Genomic DNA, 25,057 nt, shown 5'->3' with positions numbered 1-25,057 from the left:
TAGTAAGGTGCATGCCATACTTAAAACATGGCATAAAACATTCCTAATGTCTAAATATCACGTACTGAGACAAGGGAACAAATAATGCATCCTTCAATAGAAGAATGCATTGATTTTATTGCAGAAAGATAAGAAAAAATCCTTTATTGTTTTACTTTACATTAGGAAACTAGGTTCAAAAAGCAGCTGGTGGCTTTTGCAGTTGGAACCAATAAGGACAGATGATTATAGCTAACATATTCTATGTCCCAAAAAGATGTTTCATTAAGTTGTACTTGCAAAGACCTTCCTAGAAATACTTTTAAGTAGGAGATCTCCATGTTTACATGATTGTGAGGAGACAAAATAGTTGATAGGATGGTGATTACTTAATTCTCACTGTGCAAGTCACAAGGCAACACTGTGTAAACCAGTCCTGATAAAAACTTTCTTCCCAATAGACTTTAAGTATGACTAGCTGGCACTATGCCCGGTCAGTGTGTAATGCTTAGCAGTCTGTTAACTAATTCTTCATTCAAATGAGTTAATAAAACATTAACTACCCTGGCTATTACACTGGATGAAATTTTGTTATAAAAGTGTCAAACTAGAGATTTGTAAGGGTTTCTCTGGCTTTACTATCCAGTGGAATCCTGGGACAAGAAAGGTAAAACCTGCTAACCCATCTCTACCACTCCCACAACAGTACCATCACCATCCCTGGATCTTACACCTGCACCTCCAGAAATGTAATAGAACTCATCCAGTACACTGAACACCCTGGTGGAAACTACATAAGAGAAATCAAACAACAACTGCGTACCAGAATGAACACACACCAAGAATTCATCAGACAAAAATATCCAATTACTTGTGGGTGTGCATTTCTCACAAGACAACCACTCTCTCAGTTCTAATCCTCAAAGAGAATTTACAAAAGACCTTTTATAGACAAGCCTATGAACGTCACTTCATAAACATACTGGATACAAAAAATCATGGACTAAATTTAGATATTGTATTTATGGCAACTGTAACCTGTCTGCCATCAGATAACCCCAGGTAACTTCTCTGCATTTTACCAGATATATTTTATCATTGGTCTACACTCCTCTCTTTTTCCCCTCCCCTACCTGTCTCACAGCTATTAACTCCCATCCCCTCTGGTCTTCCCTGCCTCACATTTTTATTTTCACAGACCTGCATTTTGCATATTGGTTTAAGTTTCTATTCTACCCAGCAGAGTATACAAACACCAGCAGACTCTTCCTATGCCTGAAGAAGGGTGTGTGTGTCCAAAAGCTTGTAAAAAACAATTTTCCCAATTATTCAGCTGGTCTAATAAAAGATATCATATTTACCCAAAGAACCTTTTCTGTCTACTGAAGATACAGGTGTAGGAGATAAAGGAGCAAGTTAAAAAGGAAACCAGGGAAGCTGAGGCGGCTAGTGAAAGCACTTCACGTGGTATGTTCTTACATTTTAAGATTTGGATGCACACAAGTTCTATTAAAACATCATAATTGTGGGTAGTATTAGAAACACGCAGGAATGTTCTGCAAAATGAATCTTCCTAAAACGCATAAAAAATATACCTGTTTCCCTTAATTATCTAAACAACTGTTCCATGTTGCTTCTGCAGTGAATCTACATCAGCTAACAAAACGTAGATTATAGAAAAAAATTAAGAATAATGAAAACAATTCTAACACCCAGATTTAATAAGCATGAATGAGAACCATTTTGTTATATCACGTGCACATGAAACATCTCTTTATGACTGTATTAATATAATAAATTAAATGTATTTGTAAAATTGGATAAATATTTGCAACAAAAACCCCTCATTTATCCTCATTTTCTGATAGATTTTACACCTCAAATCGGATATTTACACAAGTCATGCCATAAAATCAAAGCTACATTTCATACTAATCTATTTTATTCCAAAGCAAGATGGCACTGTTGCTAAAGATCAACTGTTTAATTATGTTGTTCTTTTCCCCATGTAAGCATAATCATTACTGACCCACTAAAACAAATATGTATTGCAGAATGCAACAGAGTTCACCAAATAAATCACACCCTCTTCTGACTACAATCAACACTTTAGGGGTCTACAAACTTAACTCCACTTTACGTCACTTTTAAGAAATACATTTTCATTTCTTGAACGTATAATATTTTCAGTGATGCATAATTTTCAGAGGTACATGTTACAGTCTCTGGAAAAAAAAAATGTTTAATTGGAAGGATCCTTCTTCATGATAGTTGCAAGGTAATGAGGCTGTTTCACACACACTGAAGGAGGTTTGAACTGAAATAGCAGGGACAGGAAAGATTGTAAAGCTAAAACCCATGTTTGAAACTATCTAATTACTAGTAGAAATGAACTGCTGCCTTGTATGAAGTGAAACCTCAAGTAAACTAAAAAGTTAGAAATGCTTAGTTTTAGGTTACCTTCAGGGATTTTGCCAATTGTACATGGTTATCATAAACTAGAATGTCTACTGTCAGATTTCTCAGCTTATGAATGAGAACTTTATCTCCTTCAAGATCCCTCGATTCCACAGGCACCTTCCACGACTGGTAGGAACATTTTGTGCCATCCCACACCTGCAGTGAAAAAGAAACAATATCAGTATCAATTTATATCCATATCACTATCAATATCAATTATACCAATTATCCCATTCATACATTCAATATGCAAAAGATATAATATTTAAAACTGAGTATTTTTAGATGAAATTATTACAAACAAACATACCTACCTTAGGAAAGTAACAACCTTTATTTTTTAAGGAATAAAAACTCCCACTTGATTCATTAACATTAGTTTTTTCTCATTTAAAGAATGTGGAATAAGACCGCTAGAATATTTTTAAGTGCCAAATACTAGAAATAGATAAATATTACTATACAGTGTATCACCAATAAAGGCGATATTAGAGTGTTTATCCTTTAGATATGCACTACAAGGAGGTAAATTTGTATGGTTTGTGAAACATTCTGTATTCAAGTTCTGAATTGTTAAAAAGTCTTCCAATTTTTCATAAATGTTAATTCTCTGGACTATGCATATTAAGTATGAATTACATATCCAGTTTGGGGAATACCTTAGTGAGATTCCCTCATCTAAAAATTCTAGATTAAATTTTCCAAAGGCAGATTCTTAAATATGTGTTTAGACATTAATAGAATCTGGACATGTAGAAGTTTGGAAAAAACTGCTAAAATGACAGACAGGTATTTCTGTAAAGCAGAAACCACATGCAAATGCAGAACAGAAGAAAGGCTGCTAAGTTTGAGTGTAACACTATATTGACCTTATATGTTACACTAGTATCTACTTCTCTCTTCTAGTTGATTAAATAGGTACCAGCAACAGCTTTGGAGTTATGAATTAAAACTTAAGCTAGGGAAGGGATAAGACTTAGTGCAGGGTTCCTCTGGATTTTTGCATCTGGGGCTGCAGATGTCCAGGAAAATGGTCTATGCCATAACCATATTTGACTAGAGAGATGTTTTTGATGGCTTTGATATTCAGAGGACTGACCAATGAAAACTGGGACTGGAACAGGAAAGAAAGATCCCTTTTTATGAAGGAAGAGGCCTAATAGCTTAGTACATATCTTACTTTTGCTAAATCTCTTTTCAAAAAAATTAAGTTTCTTGTAGAACAGATCCAGCAAAGAGAAATTACAAAGACTGCTCAGAGGGAATGCCTAGAGATAATACAGCCCTCTGTTAATGTGAACTTGAGTTTATGGAACAGTCATCTGGATTGGGAAGAGGGAGGAAAAAACAAACAAACTAATCTCTGATATAAAAAATTATACCTAACCTTCAAAAGCCCATCTTTTAAATTTATGGTAACATCTGGATTCAGCTGAAGGGGACTTACTGCTGTTTAGACTCACGTCTTTCAAAGATTCCTCTATCGACATATGCAGGCTAAAGTGGAAAAGCCTATGCATCTAGGCAATTTAGAAAGAAAAACTTTTTTTTATAGGCACTGAAGGTTTCTTGTATAATGATTCCTTGTGGACATTTTGCTGTCATATGATATATGACATTCAAACACTATATTTTCTTGCATACAACATATAACCAAACAACATGTGCACATTATTTTTGAAAAACAGAATGAACATAGGAAGATCGTTCCTTCAAAATACTGGTAAGGAAAAGTAAATAACTGAATAGTAGCTTCTACAGCTGAAGCTTCTGCCAGTGGGGAAGGGTGGAGGGTGGGGAGGAGGAAGAAGAGATAGTCTCCATACGCAGCAAGGAGGGAGCACTATGTACAGTACTGCAGCATTACTTTAGCTGTTTCTCCCAGCAGAGGCAGAAACTGCTGTTATTGTATTCCTTCGTTTATAATGCATGCACCAATTTCCAGCTGCTGAATTTTGGGAAAAAACGGTATGTGTAGGATGCAAGATAATACAGTATAAATTTGTGCTGGTGTCCAACCAATACAGGGAAGATTGCCAACAAAGTAGATGATGAGTCTGGAACCTCAGAAGCACTCAGACTTACACTGTTAAAAACAGATGCTTAAACAATGGTTAGCTTCTTAAAACTGCACTTTGACTTCTAAACTAAACTATAACAACATGGCAGGGTCTTGCACAAACAATTTATCAAAGCAGACAACAAGGGTGTAATGGCTCAGGCAAAAAAAAAGTAACTGGGGGTGGGGAAAGCATGGGGAAAAAAGGGTCTGTAAACTATGTGTCTGCCTTCCCAGTAACCTAGAGTTCTTTACCCAGCTTGACAAGCATGGAGATCAGGCTGATCTAGTCAATATAGTGTATTTGGACTTTTAAAAACCCTTCAACAACATCATCATATATCAAGGACTCCTAATGAACTTAGGTTGTCATGGGCAGGGGGGTAAAATGCATTTGTGGCTCACAAATTATCTTAAGAATAGAAAATAAAAGAATGGGTAAAAATGTTCAGTTCTCAGAATAAAAAGTAGTAAATAGTGGAGCCTCCCAAATAACAGTGTTGGGATCAGTGCTGTTTAATGCATTCAGGAATGTTCTGGACCAGGGGGTGAGACTAGTGAGATGGCCATGCCAAAGTCAACACACTGTATGAGAGTGTTAAATGTATCCACCCTTGAATACGTAGAGAACCTCAGGGCCATTAAGGATCATCGCTGCAAACTCAAAGAAAACAGAAAAGTTCCACAAGGCTGGAAGAGAGAGACAGGCTGCTGACAGACATGGCAAAACAAAACAAACCCCCTCCCCGCCCAGCGCTTTACTTTCAGCTCAGCACACCCCACACCAAGTGCAGCACATGCCCAGAAGAGGCATCACATTAGTTTGACCCAGCTCACCCAACATCAGTATAGAGCACGCGCTTCAGCGGGGCTTTCTGATACACCCAGCCAATCGCATGCTGTCTGTCCAACCCACAGAGCCTCATGTGCGACTTGCTGTGGGAAAGCGGCGTGCAACAGTGGCATGGGATGGTGGGTGACAATGGCGGCAGCTACATACAAGCCCCCTGTGCCCCACATCTGTCTGTAGAAGGGAGCCATTGCCCTCTCCTCTCTCTCCGCTGCTCTGCTCCTGGGACTGGGCATAGAAACACAGTTCCCCCTCCCCAAGCCATTCAGACCCTTTTGCACCTCTCTGCCCTCACGCAGGCAGGGGTGGCCGCGGCATCTCCTCGCCATCAGCTAGTGGCAGGAGCCAATCAGGAGCATGAGCTGGGGTGGGGGCAGGGGCATGCCACGGTGTACAGTGTGGAGCTCACGGTGCCTGGTGTGCCTCTCCCCCAGGTGAGAGGCGACATGTGGGAACGTGCCAGGGGAGATGCTGCCACGGCGCCCCAGGGCACGCTCTGTCCCTGCCCACCTGCTCATACCCCCTACAGACTTTGTAAGTACCCCTAGGGGTACACATGCCCTCGGTTGACAGCCCCTGACCTAGAAGGAGCAGATACAATGTATTTTGACTTCACAAAGGCTTTTGACACAGTCCCACATGGTAGTTTCATAAACAAGCTAGGAAAATAAAGTCCAGCTGTAGTCAAAGAAGTAATCAGTGGTTACTGTTAAACTGGAAAGATGTATAAAATAGGGCTTTGCATGGGGTTTGTACTGTCTCTGGTACTACTCAACAAAATTATTAATAACTTGCATGATAGAACAGAGAATACACTTATTAAGTTACTGGCAATGCCAAGCAGGGTAAGGTTGCAAGCACTTTGAAGGAATGGATTAGAATTGAAAATGATCTTGACAAACTGTAGAAGTGATCTCAAATAAACAAGATTAAATTCAAAATGAACAAAACACAACATTTAAATAAGAATAATCAACTGCACAGCTACAAGATGGGGAGAGACCATCTTATTGGCAGTTCTGCAGAAAACTAGGATTTTGGCTAGATTACAATCTAAACTAGCAGAGGCCAATCTTTTTGGGAAGCATGTCACAAATTAGCCCCACGCCCCCCAGAGTGCCACTCCAATTCCCTTCCTCTGCCTGATCCACTGCTCTGCTTTCAGCTCCATGCCCTGTGCTCCTGGCCTCGTACTCCTTGCATGATCTGCTACTCTGCTTTCTACCCTGTCTGCAGCTGTGCTGCTCGTCTCTCCCTTGCTGCATGCTACACAGAGAGGCTACCTCTGTTGCTTGTGGCAAGAGTGCCACAGGTCGGCCCTGTTACTCTAACAATGTTATACCACTGTGAAAATAATATCATACCATGCTTGCTTATCACTTTGCACAGTACTGTTAATGACTATTCGGCACACTTGGACTGAGCATCAAATGGAATAAAGGCCTGGGTAAAACAAAGCCTTGGAATCAAATCAAAGCCTTTTAATATGCTTTTGATTGAAAATCACAGGGCTTACAAGGACTCAACACCGGTTATCACTAAGGGTATAGGCAGGCAGTCATCTGAAGCACTTAGAATTTCCAGAAAATTTGCACCACCGTAAAGATACGGCATAACCTGCATGTACAACAGTTCAACTGCCCATCATGTGGAGCACCGCAGAACATGGTGAGAGTATGTACTGCTACAGCCAAGAGGCTGATGAAGCATGAGGCTGATCGCAACATGCTTTGGGGGGGACACCTCATCTTCAGGCATTCCTAAGGACAGCTGAGCTCAAAAGGCACCACTAACTGACTGATTACCATTCATTCTCCTCTCCTCTCCCTGGGACAGCCCCCACTCTCACTGGGAGTGCAAACCACTGGTCAGTTTTCACTCCCAAAGACTCATCATTTACATTCCCAGCTCCTGTCCCTCAACAGATACATAGCTGAGGATGATGCCATGCTGTAAACTGTGTTGGCTTGGGTACACCAGGTCCACTCACAGACAGTGTTTTAGTGCTTTGGGGAATGTTACACAAGCACCAATTACTGGAAGAGTATCATCCTGAGGGCCTGGAATGACAACTTGTGGCATCAAAGCTTCAGGATGTGGTGGTCTAGTTTAATGTAGATCTCCACTAAGTTGGCATCATCTGTGCATGACAGGGCATCAGCAGAAGGGCACCCTTCACCATGGAGCAATATGTTGCCATCATGATCTGGAAGTTTATGTGCCAACAACCTCCAGATTGTTGTCAACGAATCTGATGTGGACAATTCCAAAGTAAGAGAGGAAATGCAGGTGTCCCTGTCTCTCCATGAGGTGATAGCTTGTAGAGATTTTGCTTTCAAGTGTAACAGGCTTATGTTCTGCCAGCACCCTTTGGGCTTGCACCTGGCCCTGGGCTTCTCATGACCCTGCAGTGTCACGAAAACCCCATTTGCACCTTCCAACAGAGCTGTCTGGAGTGTGGCTCAGCAAACAATGCCCTGTAGCGTTCCGGTGCTGCTTAACAGCCCCTTCCACCACAGCTATGTATTTTTTCTACTTACAGCAGCCTTGAACCACACTCAGTGAGCCTCTGAGTACCTGCATACAAACCACTCATGAGTTCTTGCTTGATTCCATTGCTAAGCTTGCAGCAAAGGTCAGTAATGCTGATTGGGCAGGAATAGCTATCTGTCAAGTATAACAAAAGGTTTTCTGAGGAGAATCCATGCTGTGTTTTTCAGATGATTGTTGCAAAAAAATTGCGGTCCGTTTCTTGGAGGCCACTAAAATCACAGACACACATACATCAGATGGCACAAAAGGTGTATTTGCAAATAGGGTCAGAGCAGAGTCAAAGACTCAGATTACTCTGAATCCACCAAGGAATTTTTGCAGGCTCTATTTATCTTTTTCCTCCTGGGCACGTGTGCAGAAACAGGAACTCTTACAGCTCATTTCCGTTTCATACAAACATATATGTGATTACATCACTACATCCATCGCATGTATATTATAATTAACTACTTAAGTATGCAGGGCGGAGAGGTAAATATGCATCAGCTAATTGAGCATGCTCAGAAAGTTCTATAGGTCACCAAGAGTTTAAACCCCCCTCCCCCTTTCAAGGACACAGTCAGTTGAATTCCAGCTTCTGTAATCTGCATGAGAAAGGCTAGGAGAAGCTGGGGGAGAGTCTGTGATTTAGTATAAGAAGAGCTGTGGCAAGGCTGGGCAAGGAGAAAAGTCCTTGGCAGTGTTTCTTTCTTATCAGGCGCAAGATGCAAGCTGTGCATTTCTAACAATACTCCATTTCTAACAATATTCCATTTCTAACATGATGGTGCCGGATTGTTTCAAATGCCAGTGAGGTTTGGTTCAGACTTGGCAAAGCGTAGAGCTCAGCTGGGCAGGATGTGGGTGTAGGGACCCCCACACACTCTCCCCATGGTGCAGCCTCCACTGCCTGGCAGCAGTAGCAGGCAGGGAGGTCATGGTGCTCATGCCCAGTGCAGGCATGGCTCCAGAGTGGAAGCTGCTTTATCCCCACGGCTCTGCTCCCTGAACCTGAGCCTGAGCCTGCTGCAGTGGGGGAAGCCCCGCACTGGAGCCAGCTGCTTTCCCCGCTCCTTGCTGTGCAGGTCTCACACTCTGCAGCAAGTGGAGAGAGCGCTGCCCCCTGCTTCTCTGCAGAGTCCAGTGCAGGGCTTTCCCTCTGTGAGCGCAGAACTGCAGGCACGGCGCAGAGCCCCAGGAATAGTAGTGCCCAGGCAGGCTGCGCTCCTTGCCCCCAGCATAGTACTGGCTGCCTCTATCGCGGCTCTCTACTGTGCCTGCAGCTCTGCACTTACAGGAGGGAAAGACCCGCACTGGAGTCTGCGGGGAAGCAGGAGGCAGGGCTCTCTCCACTCACGGCAGAGTGCAGGACCTGCAAAGCAGGGAGCAGAGGAAGCAGCTGGCTCTACCTGCAAAGCAGGGAGCAGAGGAAGCAGCTGGCTCTAATTCTGGGCTTCCCCACTGCAGCCTCAGGCTCAGGGAGCAAAGCTGTGGGGATAAGGTAGGCTCCACTCCCTCCCCACTTGCAGCGCTGGCTGGACCTGTGCACCGGCCATGAGCATCCTGACCTCCCCGCCTGCTGCTGCTGCCAGGCAGTGGGGCTGCATGCCATGGGGAGACTGTGTGGGGTCCCTACATGCCACACCCTGTCCAGCTGAGCTCTGTGCTTCTGCTGCCTCTATGGGGAGAGAAAGAGGAGGGAGAAAAGTTCCCCCCCAGCATGGAACAGAGCCTCCCCCTGCCCTGGGGGTGGTGTGAAGGAGTCCCACTCTGGGCCTGGGCAGCAACCTAGAGCCCCCCCCCCCACACCTAACACCTTTAAAATGTGAACTTGGAAACAAAAATTCATAAGCTGGCTGAACACTAGGAACCAAGGATATTGGTTGTATGGCACATTATAACCTACCCAATTCTTGAATTCTTCCCACACCTGAAAGGTGATAATGATCCTCATCCCTTTTGATGTCCCAGTAATCAGCTTCTTTTGTTCTGTTAATTCTTTGTCTGCTACCCCTGGGGATCTCTCTCCACCCTCACATTTCACAGCTCTACCAACTGTATTTTACTATAGCCAGGCTTGCTTTCCTCTTCAGACCTAAAACGGTCTAGAGTTTGAAAACTTGTCTAACTCTATTCTAACTATGCAGTTGGTCCAGTAAAACATACTGCCCAAAGAAATCCTGGTCTGTAGCTAGGGTCAGATCCAGAGGGCTACACTTGCATCCCCTTTGATTCCTAACTCACCCAAAGTTTAAAACCAACTGCCTGCCAATGGCAGCAGAGTATGTCAACTGAATCCATTAAAATCTACCTCAGGGGTCGGAAATCTATGGCACGTGTGCCAAACATGGCATGCAACATGGTTTTCATTGGCATCCGAGCTGCTTCCTGCCCCAAGGGGCGGGAAGAGGCGTGCCCAGATTGAGCAGTACATGGTTGCCCAGGAACAGCCTTGTGTTGCTGCTGACCCCAGCCCTGGAACACCACACAGACAGGTAAGAGCCTCTAGCCCCAACTCAGCCCAGGTTGTCCCTGCCCCAACTTGTGCTGCTGACTGGCAGGCCCCAGCCAGCACCACCGCGGCTGCAGGCCCTATCACGTGCTGCTGGCGGGCCGGCCCCAACCCAGTGCCATCAGCAGTGTTGGGATGGGGCCAGGGCTGCGGACCTACATGGGCCCTGGCCCATCCTGGCGCTACAGACGGCCTCAGCCACGTGCTGCCGGTGGGCCTGGCCAGCATCACCACAGCCACTGGGCTGGGGCTGTCGGCAGTGGTGGGATGAGGCCGGGGCCCAAGCCCATGCACCTGCACAGGCCCCGGCCCCATCTTGGTGCTGCTGGTGGGCTGGGCCCTGGTCCTGGCCCCAGCCCCATCCCAGTGCTGAAGGCAGGCCCGGCCCCAGCCACATGCCACCGGCGGGCCCGGCCCCAGCCAGCACCACCGCCGCTGCTGGTCCCAGCCGCTGCTGAGCTGGGGCCGTGGACTTGTGCAGGCCCCATCCTGGCACTGACAACCATCCCGGTCCTGGCCACGTGCTGCTGCTGCCAGCCTCAGCCCCATGCTGCTGCCGGGCCCTGGCCGTTGGCGGTGTCAGGATGGGGCCGGAGCCTGCGCAGGCCCTGGCAGCCAGTTGGAATCTGAGCTGGGCCCAGGCCCCAGCCACGGCAGTGGTACCAGCTGCCAGTGGGCCTGGCCCCAGCCCTCACCACCATCACGGGCCCGAGCACAGTGCCACTGCCAGGTCGGGGCCATCGGCAGCGTCGGGATGGGGCCAGAACCCGTAAACCTGTGTGGGACCCAGCCCCATCTCAGCGCTGCCGAAGGCCCCAGCCACGTGCTGCTGGTGGGCGCGGGCCCAGCACCAGCCAGCACCACCGCCGCCATGGGTCCCAGTCCGTGGCCAAGCTCTAACCCTATGTTGCCTCTGGGCCCTGGCCCCAGCCCCATGCTGCTGGGTGGCCCTGGCCCCACAGTGCCAGTCCCTTGCTGCCCACAGCCCTGGCCCCAGCAAGTGCAGTGTTGGCACCTGCTGTTTTCCCAGAGCTGGGAGACAGCCAGGGCAGGGAGGCAGCAGTTCTTTGCAGCCTCCCAGCTGTAGCTGGCCCAGGTTCGTGGTAGCTGCTGATAGCCATGGAGGCTGGCCTGCTCCCAGCAGCCGGCTGGGAGGATGGAAGCCCTCCTGCAAGCAGCCCAGGCTCTATAGCTATCAGCAGCTATCCAGAACCTGTTTTTCTGGCATGCTGGCACTATGGCACCTTTCAAAGTAGGCATTGTGGGTTTTTCGGCACTCCAGCCAAAAAACGTTCCATACTCCTGACCTACCTGGTTCCTTCCAAACTCTTTATTCTACAGGTGTTAATGACCCTCTCTGTTTAATGGTTTTGATATTCCAGTAATCAAGTTAGTCTTCTGCAATCCTGCTGCCTATTAGCTGCTCCTGGTAATATAGCTTGTATTTCACAGCCCTGTTTTTAATTCATTCCAATTTATAACTCATTCAAACTTCCAGTGAAGTTACATTTGTTTTTACTTTGATGTTAAACTGAATAATATAGCCCTAGCCCCCAGCATATTAGTGAAGCTTCTATTTTCTTTTTACCTGGAGAAAAATAGGTGCTAAGTTAAATGGGACAATGCATACCAAATAACCCCCCTTTTCAAAAACCATAAATTTCCAATGCCTGTAGCATTTCCTGATAGTTTTGCTATGCTCCCCCCTAGTCCCGTGAGATGCTTTGTTCTTGATTTTTGTAGAGCTGAAAGGAAATATTTAGCGCTATTAGTGAAATGCCTGTCCGTGGTTAACATATATTTAAACATATATACTTAGATATACATATGCAATCACTGAGAAGCTGGTCTGTCTCAGATCACCAAATAGCAAAATGAATTGCTGTCCCTTACCAAGAGCAAAAACTTAATCAAGAGAAGGGTAGTTTTACAGACACTTAAAGAACAGCAAAATGTATTATAATTCTTGTAGTATTTGATATAAAATCAGAAACACTGTGTCACGTGGGCAAAAAGGAATGGATAAGTGATGCCATGACAACATTCAATATATCCTTGATTTCCTAAGTTTGTCTGACCTCTAAATTTCAATATTTTTTACGTAGTTAATATTTTTATGGTATTCCTAGCAAAAATGACATTGTCAAGGTTACGGTTATTAGTGTAATAAACTGGTCTACAATGGTCTGGCTTCTTCAGTTTTTTTTTATCTTTACAAGTCCATCAGTTATTTTCCCCCTCAAAGCTGTTCATTGAATTACATAAAACTGACAAAAAGCATGACTCAAACTTGCAACAAACAATAGAAAGTGAAGTAAAGATGATACTTCAAGAATCACTTGTGTATGCCCTTATAAAAGATTTCTCAGCATGAATTTGCACTTATTGAGGTAATGAGCAATGAACATTTTACCTACAGTTCATGAAGTGCTGAAATACATTTTAATCGGCTTTGTTTGACATCCATTACATACATTCATTTGAATTAAAATGTTTGTAAGAGCTGTAGGACATATTATAGGATGCAGTTTAAATAACATTCTTTTCTTTATAGTGTAAATAATGTTCTGCATGAGAACATCTCCGCTACTTTAACAAAAGCAATAATGCACAAATTTGCTACTTGCCTAAAAACATTAAAGTTGGTTAAAGACAATTGTTTCCTGGTGCTACCATACAGAAACAGAAATACTGAGATGAAAAGCATCAGATTTTTAATATTCTGCCAATCACTTTTAATATTTTAAGTATAAACTCATGATTGCCAATGAAGAGACAGAGGAATTTCAGGATAAAATCTGTCTACTGTAACAGTTTGCTAATCTGGGAAAATTACACAAATCTTCTTTTATTTAGCTGATATTAAGGATTAGTCCCCAGAAACTGCATTCCTGCAGTGTGACACTTTGCATTTTGTTTCTTTATAAGCACCAGAGGACTTATGCATACCTAAAGGGCACCTGAAATCCATCAAAAATACAGCATAATGAATCCATCCATTCTTATTCTACAAAGTGTGCTACACACTGTATTCAGTTAAATCCTGCAGACATTCCAATGGAATGCCTTGATAGAGAATAGATTAAATAAATAACTTAACAAATACTTAAATATTTAAAAATCCACCTTGAGAAGAAAGGAAGATCCATCCATTTCTGCTTTCCCTATAAGTTGGCAAGTGAGGTCAAAATACAGCTTTGGCTGAACACCAGACAATTTCACTGCTGGCCCAGAGATGGAAAGATTACTGGATCCCCAAACACGTAGTTCTTCTATTGTTTTTTGTTCTTCATCTGTGAAAGTGTACAATTTACTAGAGGCTCGAGGAATGATTGCTGCTCCTGGGGTTCCATCAAACGTCAAGGATGCAAACCCAATGCTGGTAACCCCCTGAATCTGTCCATTGTATTCCCTAATCTACAATAAAAAAAACAAAAAGAAAAATTAGGCTGGACTGCAGCGCACTAAAATACGAAATATTTCAGTCTCGTTACATGCATAAAATATCTACTGAACATTCTTATTTTGCCAATATGTAGAACGCATGTAGGAGGCACCAAAGTAAAAGAACCCAAACCAATACAACCATAAAACAAGCCTGGCATACATAAAAAATAGAATCTAACACCAACCATTCTCTCTCAGGCAGAAGCCAAAAATCTCTATGCAAATTATACTACAGTTTTAGGTCTGCAGTGCTCAAACTGTTTTCAAAAAGGACGGACCCATTATCATTACTTCACTGACAGAAATGCTGAGCCATGGGGCAAAGTGACCTGTCATAGGTACCCGGCAGACTAGTATTTTAAATTGCAGATGTCATAAATTTCAGTAAAGCGTGCTGTGCACTAAATCATGCTGTCTGCTAATAACGTACAGTTAGAGCCACGATAGTAAAAGTGCGCCATTCTGTGAGCTACACAACAGAAACGATCCGTTTTCCCTTTGATTTGCAAGTGTAACTCCCATTAAAATGGGAGCTGATAGACTCAGAATACTTCTGCTCCTACTGCTCTGAACAGTGGTTGTCTGACAGCCTCCTGATTTAACTGTTGATTTGCTAACATGCAACACATTCTGCTGTGTTCAAATCCTGATGTATTTTTTCAGATGGCAGGCAGAGTTCTCTTAACATTTTGCAGTCTGTATGTGATGTTACTGTCTTAGGTATGTGATACAATTCATAGCTGGCAGCCCTGGCCCAATTCACCTAACAAATAAGCTGACCCTGTTTGAGATAGGGTTGTGAAAGGTAAAATATATTCTGAATAACTCTTTTCACCATTTTACTGTTTTTACAGGCTAGCTTCTGCATACTGAATCTACTCCATAAAATAACCAGCACAGGGTTCCCACCGTTAAGGTTACAGGGCAGCTAAACATACCAGAGATATAGAAAATAGTGGAATTACAAGAGATAATGACATACAAAGTTGCTTCATAATTTCATAGTTAGTAGCAGCTGGAAGGGACCTTACAGAACATTGCGTCCAGCCACTTGGGCAGGAAAGGCCAAGTTGGTCCAACAGATGGCACCAAAAGAAAACCTTTTGCTTCTCCCATAAATCTCTAACAGACTTGACAAGAGACAGTGCCAAGTAACTTGGACCTCAAATTTTAGGTTTAGTTTAAAGTTTTACACAATCCCAATCAAATAAATTATAACACTGTTTTTATAGTATCAAAAAGTTTGTATTTCAGTATTCTGCTGTGGTCCTTTCAACTTAAACCTACACGGCATCATAGTAGCACAAGGACCAACAATTAGATTTAAGGGTTTTCACGACACCAGTCTGTGTACTGCAAAGCATCAACAGTCTGGTAAATGTCAACTGCCTGAAAAAACAACATCCAACACAGTGGTACTTGCTCTTGGTGTCAAATGCATCTGGCCCCATGGGACAGACCTTCCCCTCACCTCAACCTGCCAGATCCAGTGCACATAGTGCATGTGTTCTTAACAGCAGGACTGGACCAAGAAGTTGCCAACACTTCTAGCTTACAGTTTATAATGTAGACAAATCAACTTTAAAAAACCCTTTGAATTCATAAACAAAGCATCTAAAGAGAGCCTGCTATTAGGAAGCCCTTTAATCCTCTGCTATTTTGGCATAAGCTCTATCTAAAAGTATAAATGCTTTAAGGATCATTTCTGGGAAGACGCAAACTTATGCATTCCCTAGACTTGACAGTTGGAAGTAGAAGCATCTCATTAGGTAAAATTTATAATGTTACCTTTAGGAAAAATTAATCTTTTGACCTCTAATTTTAAATACAACAGTACCAGAAACAAAGGAATTAATTTGGAATGTCTAGGTTTTTCATAATTAACCAACTCTCTCTTCCAAAACAAGTAGTAAGCTTGTATTATAATGATATGAACAAATAAAAAATGGATAGCCTGTAAGCTTTGCTGCTGACATCAACATTATATTCCAGAATAACACAAACTGTGTCACACCAAGGGGAAAGAAAAGCTTTTTTTCATGAAATGTATTCATTCATCTATTATCAAAATTATTTCAAATGCATTATCAATATTATGTGTGGTATTTCAAATGTATCCTTCTCACAGTTGTTTTGGCTTTATTTCTAATGTACCGTATTTTTCTGACCATAAGACGCACCCAGTTTGACTCATACCGCTTGGTATTACTATTAAAGGGCACCAACCAACCTGACAGGCAAGGCTTTGCATGGCAGGAGAGACTATGTGTGTCTCTCCTGCCATGACGGGCTCCTTGCCTGCCTGTCAGGGCACTGTGCTGCATCACATAGTCCCGGCCGGGACGTTACCTGGTACCGTACCTAGCTGCCTCCTGTCTCAACGTTCTAATCCTGTCAGTCTGTCAGTGTCACACACACACACGCAGGGGAGGCGTGCGCTGTGCCGATCATGTGACCTGACTGACTGACTGACATTGAGACTCCAGGAGGCGGGACTTCCCCCACACACACAGCAATCCACAGCATGGGAATGGCAGCGGACAGCGGACAGTAAGTGGGCGCATGGGACCGCAAACAAATGTTCTGGGGTACCACACCTTCGGACCATAAGACGCACCCTCGTTTTCCCCCCAACTTTTGGGGGGAAAAAAGTGCGTCTTATGGTCCGAAAAATACGGTACTTATTCTTTAAGAATTTATCAGGGACCTACTACTTGGCTGCTTCGATATGGTAAATACAATACTATCCCACTTAGACATGTGGGTCTCCTATGTTTCTTAAGGAGAAAAATTCAGGAACCTAGATTATCACATGTTGGGAGACTTCAAACCTATTGTTTCATCCCTGCTTATTTTCCCAACTATAGCCTTGATTTCAGGCCTTCTATATTCTTATAGTATACCTGTCACCTGGAGATGCTCCACCAGGGGCACCTTCATAGCCTATTCCAAATGAGGTGGTACAAGATGATGACCAATGTCTGAGGTCCTGTGTCATGCTGACTGTATGTCTATCAAGGAATTAATAATGAAAGCCCAGTTCTAATTGGCCAGACACATTGCTTGGCTAAATGAAAGAGACCCAAGGAGCCATCCTGTGGTGAACTGAACCAAAGAAGAAGGAACTGCAAGTGAGCAAGGATCTCCTAAAGGTATACTTGATCAAGCGCAACCCACCAGGTAACCCTTTTCACTTCTTAGCTAAAAAGAAGTAGCAATAAAGCATCAAAGTGAGGAAACGTACAGCAGAACCTGGATTTTACTCAGGGTTAGGTTCCTCACCAAATGAAGAACTGTGAAGAAAGTGGGGCTAGACAGCCACAACCAATAGCTTTGTAGGGCCAGAAGGGTGCTTCAATCATTTGCCACAGCTTTTATTCCAAAGGGTACCAGTTCTTCAGTGAGCTGCATGAGATCGCTCTCAAGTTACAACACAGTGGAGTAAAACAAAAAAAACTGTACCAAACAGCTGAGTAGCTCATCCTTACTCTGGCAACCTGATGTAAGTTAAGTGGGCCATGAAGCACCCTGGATCCATATAATCTGAGCTCTAATGTACAAAAGCAACAGACCTGTTCAGATGCTGAATGATGCTGAGAATTATGCAACACAGAGTACTCAGGGTGCAGAGTCAAGAGGCCTGCAGTCATTCATGTGCTCACTGCACCTAATTTCATCACCTGCATTGAGGCACTATTAGTCTTGGAGACAAGGAACTCCTGATAATGATGACCTCCTTATTGCTCTTTTCATAAGTATCATGCTTCTGAAATCTCTGAGTAATCATAGTCTAATACATTTGAAAACAACTTAGAAAGTTCAGTAATTAAACAGTAAAGGAAAGGTATTCTGCAAGTGGCATAATGGAGGACACTTGCAAAATCTTAAAGCAAAGAGATTTTTCTGTGAAATTCCTTCAGTTTGGGAAAGTGGGGAAACCATTAAGAGGTCTCAATACTGTTCATCAGGGAAACCGTGTGTGCTGGCATCATTTAGTAAACAACAAAAAAAAGACAATTTAACACGGGAGGTATAGCAACAATAACAAAAAAAGTTCTCTAGAGTGGAAACAATTTAACATTAGAACAATGGACCAGCTAACATAGAAAATGATTTCTTCTGACTTGTGCCTTATAACTGACATATTCTAAACCAAAATCACAAATAAAGACCTATAACAGTTGGCAGCCAAATTGTCCTAACCAGCAACAAATTGTCAAATAACCACAAGTTACCATTTAATATTTAAATTACATTACATATAGGAAAGAAAAGCTAGCCTGAGAATTATGCATCATTATTTTTCATTAGTAGCACTACTTGTTATACAGGAAAACTTCATTAGATAGATATCGGGTAGTTCAAAGTATCAGATACTTTAAAGCTGTTGTCACTCCCTAGTCAAAAGGATAGATATTTGCCTGCTTTACAATATGAATAATTCTAAATACAGCTACTTTAAGAAGTGAAGCTGTCTGCTGGTCTGTTGGACCAGGAAAGGCTTGTTAATGCGAAATGCAGGTGACCAAAAAATACCAACTTTGACATAGTGTAAATGGATTTGAAATAAATGTACCCATAGTAATTTTCATGTATGAAAACTACTCTGGGCATGTACAGACTTAGTTCACCCACCTGCAGACCTTACTAACTGATAAGAACAAAGTGAGGAATTATCCCAATGATTAATTAAGCAGATTTAATGGTATGTAGTACAAGAAGTTCCTAATGTAGATCAGCACCAATGACTGAGGTGCTCTTTTTCCTTTGATTAGGTCAATCCAACACCCTCCACTCCAACTCCCAACAAACCCCGCTATGGACCTGGCACTCTGAACCTGGGAAGCAGTTCTGATCCTGCCAAACTGCCCCCAATCCCAACATTTGTTTCAAAATCAGTAATTTTTTATTCCATCCCCCTTTTTTTTTTGTAAAAATGAGGCAGTGCTAGAAAAAATTTCTGATATTGCAATGACAAAGATCACCACAGAAAAATACCTATTGAACGGGGGGAAAAAAAAAGAACAGATGGTGCATAATGCGTAAGCAACTTTCTTCACATACAGTTTGAACAAGATGCTGGGCAAGTGTTTTTAAACTTAAGTAGAGAATAAAATCATGAAATTCTAGGTCCATTGACTTGACGGCAAGACTTCTATTGATTTCAATAGGACAGATTTTCATCTTAAATATATTTACACAAGACTTACTAATCTTTAATGTTTTATAAATAGACCTGCAATAGCCAAGTATAACTAGATTCATTTGTACAGCAAGGAATGTTACTTACCTAGTTAAATGGAGAGAAAAGGATGATGTTAACAAGCCAAATATAAAGCTGAGATAACTGAAATTATCTAATGAAGCTGACTGTTAAATTTCAAAGGCAAGTGAAATGCAAAGGACTTTCAAAGTATCTGAAAAAGTTGTAGATCAGCTTAAAATGTCATAAAATGTTTCACAAAAACAACAGAAATCTAATTTATTAGCTACTACACTAAGAAGAGAGAATTCCTAAAATAAATCTGAAATTGGTTTGGGGCTGGATTAGACATTTAAAAACATTTAAAACCTGAAAGTCTTTAAATTCAGAATCATGCACATAATTTACATAATTCATAAAAGAATGGCTGGTAGTTGAAAAAAGGCTTTGTTTAATTTTTAATATAGAATGATATTTCATGTTACAAAGATATTTCTCAGATAAGTAGTTTCTTGAGCTGAACACATGTAAAGTATACTGCCTGTAGCTATTAGGCATCCAGAGGAAAAAAAGAGAGGCTGGTTACTAGCTGGTGCTTTTCAAGAAGCTTTGCCCACAGCATATTCCTTACATGCTTCAGTACAGGCTTTCATTTACCTCCCCCCCACATCCTGCTTTTTCTCATACCCTCCACTGAAGACATAAGGGCAGTGAGCATTTTTGTTTCCTCTCAACCACAAAAATCACACAGCGCACCTTTCAAAGATGGGTGGGAGAACAGGATGATAATGTAAATATAGACAACACCTAATGAAGAACTCTGGCTACTATAGTAAATAACATCTTTCTCCTCCTAGTATATGTCCACATATACATTCCACTCTCAAGCTTGCCCTGTTCACATGGAGAAAATACCCTGAATGCTAATTGAAACTGATTGCAGGAACATTGCAGGGTGCTATCTGGATGCGTCAGCAATGACACAATATTTGGTGAAGACAGACCTGGAGCTCCAAATGTCTGGAATGGAAATACTTATGATATAGGCCACTGTTGTTGCTGAGCAATGGTGGAGTATGGTTCTGACTATCACTGAGGATGCTGCACTCACAATTTCAAAGTTAGGATCCAGAGATCATAATAGAAATTGCTGTACTCTTATCGTTCTGCTCTGGCTATGGAGTTCTCCTGAAAAGCTTGGCTTCCCTGCAGATAAAAGGCAAAAGCCCTCCTAACATCCAACATGTGCAATAATGCCTCTTCTATGAAGATTTGAGGTTTTGGGTAAAATACCATGCATCTGCTGACTCAGAGAGAACTCCATAACCACTTTTGGCAGGAACTTATAATATGCCTTCAAAAAAACTTGTCCGGGTAGAATGTGGTATGTAAAGGAAATGGAAACCTCCCACCCTCTTGATTTAAGTGACAGCTACTTATAAGCTTGTCTTTATGGACAGAAGGAAGAATGAGGAGATTGCCAATATATGAAACAGCAGGGCCCTTCAGGGTTGGGCAAACTCTGGAAGACTGGATCTTCAACAGGAAAAAAAAACATACTAGGCCCTTGATGAACATCAAAGCTCCTGATAAGAAACAACTGACCTTCCATAGATAGGTAATGGGCTGAGACCCTGATAGAGCTTGGAGATAGCTCGTTGTTTCCCTTCCAGAAGGCAGTCTAGAATAACTGGGCTGGGTACAAGGGGAGGGCTGGTCCCAAGCATTTCATCATGCAGGTAAATCTTAAACATGACGTCACAATCTGGGAAGTTAAAGGTATACAGATGTCATGCCTTTCAGGAATATGTGCTTGTCCAGGTAGCAGAGACACCTGACATGTCTCTGATTTGCAGGCAAGACCTGTCACATGATGGTCAGAGCTTAAACCCTGGCAAACTTGAAAGGCCATGCTTTACCAGAAACAATGAGATCCACTGATCAAGACAAAAAAAAGAGCTTCAACCTCAGCCATGTAGTTTTTATAGTTTAGTCTTTGCAAAGTTTTCTGATTTCCTTCAGCCAACAAAAAACAAAATCAAGTAAATGAGAAAACTACACAGACAAATTAATAAAGTAAAGAAAAAGTAAGAACAGACACAAAATGGCTCTACCGCAAAAAAACCTGAAGTCTGTGTAGCAAGCAGCAGCTCTGCCTGGAGCCAACTATGAGAGGAATTGAAGGGCAGGAAGCATGCAGTATGATTTATGCCCTCACTACACTGCATGAGGCAGCGCAAGGTGCCTATGCACTGCACCAGATGCTCTTATAACAAAAAGCCTGTGTACATGAGCATGTGTGTACCTGTAGTGAAATGTACACATGAACTGAATCTCAACATCTTAATATAGTATAAGTTAATTTTTACTGTACTAAATACGCAAGCTGATTGCAACTTGACCATTTAAATCAGATTCTCTGATAAATTTTGTCATAAAGGATTAATGGCCACTCTATTGCTCTTATGAAAATATTTTTCTGATAAAAAGCTGTATTGTGAAACATCAAGTTATAGTTTGTAAACATTTCACATTCTTATAAGTGTACTAAATCACAATTTATAATCATGATACCTGAAGCAGTCTATTTTTTCTTACATCTGGATTTTAATACTGCAATGTCTTTATCCTAGTACTGTATATCCATAATCACCTAGATTGTTTGATCAGGGCATTGGCAATGGAATAGAGAAGTAATTTTCAGTAACTCAGTAAATAACTTGTATCCTTAAAGTAAATTAAGTATTTGTGCATGTGTTTAAATATAATGTCAACAAAAATGAATTATTAAAAGCAGCTGCAGGTACCCTTCTTCTTAGAATTGATTCAAAAAGAATATCCACAGCTCCTAAAATGGGATGCACTTAACAAGGCGTAATTTAGAGACAATACAGCACAAGGCTTTTCCACACAATTCTATCCAATTTGACAATTTCCAGTTCTTTGCTGTACAGAAATTGCTAATCTAGCCTGATCTTGTCAAACTTTGTAACATACCTTTGTTTCAGGGGTGTACAAATGCATTACAGTAAACAGAGCTTGCACCCAAATTATTTCCCTATTATTGCATGATCACACATAGTTCTCTTCACTGCTATGCAGTTATTAAAATAATTTATTACATAAAATAAACATGTTGGCTTCTGTCCAAGTCCCATAGACAAGTGCCCATATCCAGCACATGAACAGTCACCAGCATGATCGATGTTTCTTGGCATTCTTATCAGTAGTCTCAGCAGGCATGTCAAGGATGAAAAAAGCATCGATATTAAACTATTCTTTCAAATTTAGAAATGGTCCCTCCTAATCTGGGGTAACAAACATAATGCTGAACCTCACACCTACCTGGCTCAGTACTACATCTTAGATAGTGTTCAACACCATAAGCTTTAGAGGAAGATGAAAGAAATCCCATGCTAGGATAACCTGCTTCCACCAATCCCTAAAAGTTAGCAATCGAGTTAAAATGGAGATGTCAGAGATATAACCTATGGGTCTTGGAATGCACCAACACACTGTGTGCACTGGATTCACTCTGCACATTGGATACATCATTCAGTGCCACAACTGGCCTGGGAGGCATGATGAGTTTGACACTCTTGGATTAAACTAACACTAACACTGCACTTCATGTTAAAATTCCCCAGGTCCACTCTTGCATGATTTTTCTGCACATCCAGGATGAAAAGGGCACCAGAATAAATCTGTATGTACTTGTTTGATTAACCTGCCATGACTACAATATTCATTTGTTTATTGCAGTTATGTCATTTGCTCCCATATGATTTTAAGCTGTATCATTAGCCAACCCAAAACAAATTGCCGTTCTAGCAATAAATATTCTGGTTGACTATTCACCGTTTTTGATATATGGTGTCAAGATATCAAATAAAATTTACTGGAAAACCTGTCACCTTTGCTTATGCTCTAAAACTGAGCTATAATTCAGGAAAACACATTAAAACTGAGCTTTAATTAATCTTGGACACTTAATGTGAAAATAATGGCTGGGAGTCACATGTGAGCAGCAATACTATACTTTAAAAATATTCTGGGGTAGATGAGATTTATTTTCTCTTTTCAAGGTGTCATAGAATCATACTGCTTCAGGACACAAGCTTGTTGGATATAAGGGGGAAATAATCACTGATTAAACAAGGTTTTAAAAAATCATAAATAAACTCTCGATCCTTCAGATAATATGTCACATAGCTTGAAATAAGCTAAATTTGAACCAGATCATGTTAGTCTGATTCCAGTAAAAATTGGAATTAGAGAAAACTAGGGTTGGAAGTAACTTCCAGGGGTCATCTAGTCTAACCTCCTGCCTCAGGCAGGATCTTCCCTATCCAAACCATATTCTCAACTCTACATAAGACTACCGTCAATCCTAATACAACACAGACCTAAAACACTAACCTGCTAAAGGTAAAGTAGCAGAAACATGGCAGTCAGTGTCCTGATCCCATGAAATGTTGTCAGTATACGCGAAAGACATCTCAGGTAGAGGGCCATGCCCCCACTAGAGGAAGGCAAAACCCCCCACAAGTCCATACCAATCTGACCATGGGGAAAATTCCTTCCTGACCCCAAATATGCCCATCAGTCTGACCCTGAGCAAAGGGGCCAGACCCCCTAGCCAGGAAACCTCAGCTTTAGTCCCAGCAAGAACATTGGCACACGCAAGTCAAAGTCCGCAGCCTCTGAAGAAGGCTTAAAAACACCGACATATGTAGCAGAAACATGAGCAGTGCCTGGGGAGCAGTACTAGCCACCCCAAAATTCACCTTAACTTCCCCATAGCCACCCCTCCCCAAGTCCCCTGCCTTCCCCCCGGGCTGCTGCCACCGGCCCCATATAGCTGAGCCCACCCCACTCCTCACATGCAGCCCACAGAGGCATATGTGCAATTCTTCTTAGGTGTCTGCAGGCAGCTTAATTTTTTGTGAAGATTGAGGCAAAGTAGCTGTTGAGTAGACCTGCTTTCTTTGCATTATCAGTTAGGAGTTCCCCCAGGTTTATTAATGGAGCAGCCACAACTTCCTGTGGGTCAGGACATGATCCAAGGCAGATGATCCCCTAACCTGTACGCTCTACTATCTGAAACAGAAAGTTTCCTCCACACAAGTTATAAAATGTCATGCTAGTTCCTATCTGACTGCATACTTCTTCCAGCAGATGTCTGGAAAACTGAAGTCTCCTATCAGTATCATCTCATAGCTTTTAGACAGATTTATCACCTGCTTGAAGAGTGCCTCATCCATACCACTTACTGATTTGGTGGCCTATAATAAATTCCCACCATTATATTGGTGCTGAATCTTTCACCTTTCATCATCACCCAAATATATTCTGCTCTGCTATATTCTTCCACTGGAACCAAGGAACAAGTGTTTTTTTGACCTGCATAATAACACCACCTTTCCTCCAAACTCTGTCCTTCTGAATCAGTGTAACCCTCAAGGTTGACATTCCAGTCATAGGAATGGTCCTATGATTTGTGATGCCAAACAGATCATAGATCTTTTCGCAGGCTACATCTTCCAGTTCATCATCTTTATTCCTCAAACTGTTTGAATACATGCATTGGACATATTTTACATTTTGACCTATTCACTTCCCCCTTGCGCCCTTCAAGGCCCAAATTAAGGTATTCTAGCTTATTTCTACTGCTACAGAATCACATAACAAGTAGAGGGATCTACTCAATTCACAATTTCTTTGGAAACTGAGAAGAAGGTGGCTTCCATGATCACTGAGAAAACTAGTGTTCCTTGAGATTTTTCATGGAATTGCTGGGGAGGCGGTCCAAATAAAAATAAAATGCTGGCGCTTCAGCAGCAAGGGGCAGGATACAAGGGGTTGGCCATGACACCGGATGCCACAAGTGGTCTGTGATTTTTTCTTCCCATCTGCATGCCTTAAGCAGATCCTTCATGATATATACTACACTCAAGCAGGAACTAAACTTCCCGTTTTAAAGCAGCTAAAATGTACTTTTGTCCATATTGCAAC

At 42.1% G+C, this 25,057-nt stretch overlaps 1 protein-coding gene across 6 annotated transcripts in view; it reads right to left on the bottom strand.

Moving 5' to 3' along the window:
* The window catches only part of POT1 (protection of telomeres 1), a 190,923-nt gene that overhangs the window by 61,142 nt on the left and 104,724 nt on the right, over window positions 1-25,057 (bottom strand). For all 6 annotated transcript variants that reach the window (XM_090042161.1, XM_090042162.1, XM_090042158.1 and 3 more), the window contains 2 exons: window positions 13,519-13,809; window positions 2,440-2,595 (listed from right to left, as the gene is read on the bottom strand). In XM_090042161.1, the coding sequence (XP_089898287.1) occupies window positions 2,440-2,595; window positions 13,519-13,809 (447 nt within the window). The remainder of the gene's footprint in view (window positions 1-2,439; window positions 2,596-13,518; window positions 13,810-25,057) is intronic.

The sequence above is a fragment of the Crocodylus siamensis genome, chromosome 4 (assembly GCF_052110815.1).
Source record: "Crocodylus siamensis isolate JL-2025a chromosome 4, ASM5211081v1, whole genome shotgun sequence".
NCBI classification, from domain to species: Eukaryota; Metazoa; Chordata; order Crocodylia; family Crocodylidae; genus Crocodylus; species Crocodylus siamensis.
This window is presented reverse-complemented; position numbering and strand designations above follow the sequence as displayed.